The sequence below is a fragment of the Pongo abelii genome, chromosome 11 (genome assembly GCF_028885655.2).
Source record: "Pongo abelii isolate AG06213 chromosome 11, NHGRI_mPonAbe1-v2.0_pri, whole genome shotgun sequence".
NCBI lineage: Eukaryota > Metazoa > Chordata > Mammalia > Primates > Hominidae > Pongo > Pongo abelii.
In genome coordinates this window covers 110988820-110989721 of record NC_071996.2, presented here as the reverse complement: position 1 = coordinate 110989721, position 902 = coordinate 110988820, and the positions used below count along the sequence as shown (strand labels likewise).

General features: G+C 43.3%; 1 protein-coding gene across 1 annotated transcript; it reads right to left on the bottom strand.

Annotated features, from left to right (window-relative positions):
* Positions 1–456: 456 nt before the first annotated feature.
* LOC112132368 (small ribosomal subunit protein uS14-like) lies at positions 457–627 on the bottom strand. The gene has a single exon (XM_054549709.1). The coding sequence runs from the start codon at positions 625–627 to the stop codon at positions 457–459; it is 171 nt and encodes a 56-aa protein (XP_054405684.1).
* Between the last annotated feature and the right edge of the window lie 275 nt (positions 628–902).

Genomic DNA, 902 nt, shown 5'->3' with positions numbered 1-902 from the left:
ATCGCACCATTGCACTCCAGCCTGGGCGACAGAGCAAGACTCCGTGTCAAACAAAACAAAACAAAACAAAAAAACCTCTTTCCCTGACATTGAAGGCCTTAGATAGCAGGGATCTAACCCACGTTTAAAGCTTAATCGCTCTCCTATGCAAAACTTTGTGAGGAAAACTAGTTACTCAACATTCTATCTCCACCACTATTGCTTTATTAGTGCTCATTGCTCCTTCTGGAATGCTGCTGTTACTAAGACTGGCAGTTCTGTCAAGGATCATTTCAAATGCTACTTCCTCCGTGATACACCTCTTCTATGAACTCTCTTCTACTCTGATGAAGTTTCTTTTCTCTTTTTTTTTTTAATTAAAGATTTTTTAAAAATAAATGTTTATTTTATGTACAAAAAAGTATCATGGTTTTTCATTGGGTAGATGCCTTGGATAATCCTTTGAAGGAAGATCATTTAGTTCAACTTAATGAAACCGATATCCTTCGCATACTGACGGAAACACTGGCTGCACATCTTGAGGCTGTATTTCCAGATCAGACCGTGCTGGTTTGAGCAAACGCGACAAGAGCGAGAACCCCGGCCAAATTTTCGCGGGTGGCTCCAGTACAGCTGTTGGTGACCCATCTTGCTCTCAGGAGTTTAACGAGGTAAAAGTAAAAAAATTTTTTTTTTTTGGAGGCAGAGTTTTGCTCTTGTCGTCCAGGCTGGAGTGCAGTAGCGCGATCTCGGCTCACCATAACCTCTGCCTCCCGGGTTCAAGCCATTCTCCTGCCTCAGCCTCCCGAGTAGCTGGGATTACAGGCATGCGCCACCACACCTGGCTAATTTTGTATTTTTAGTTGAGACAGGGTTTCTCCATGTTGATCAGGCTGGTCTCGAACTCCCAACCTCAGGTGATC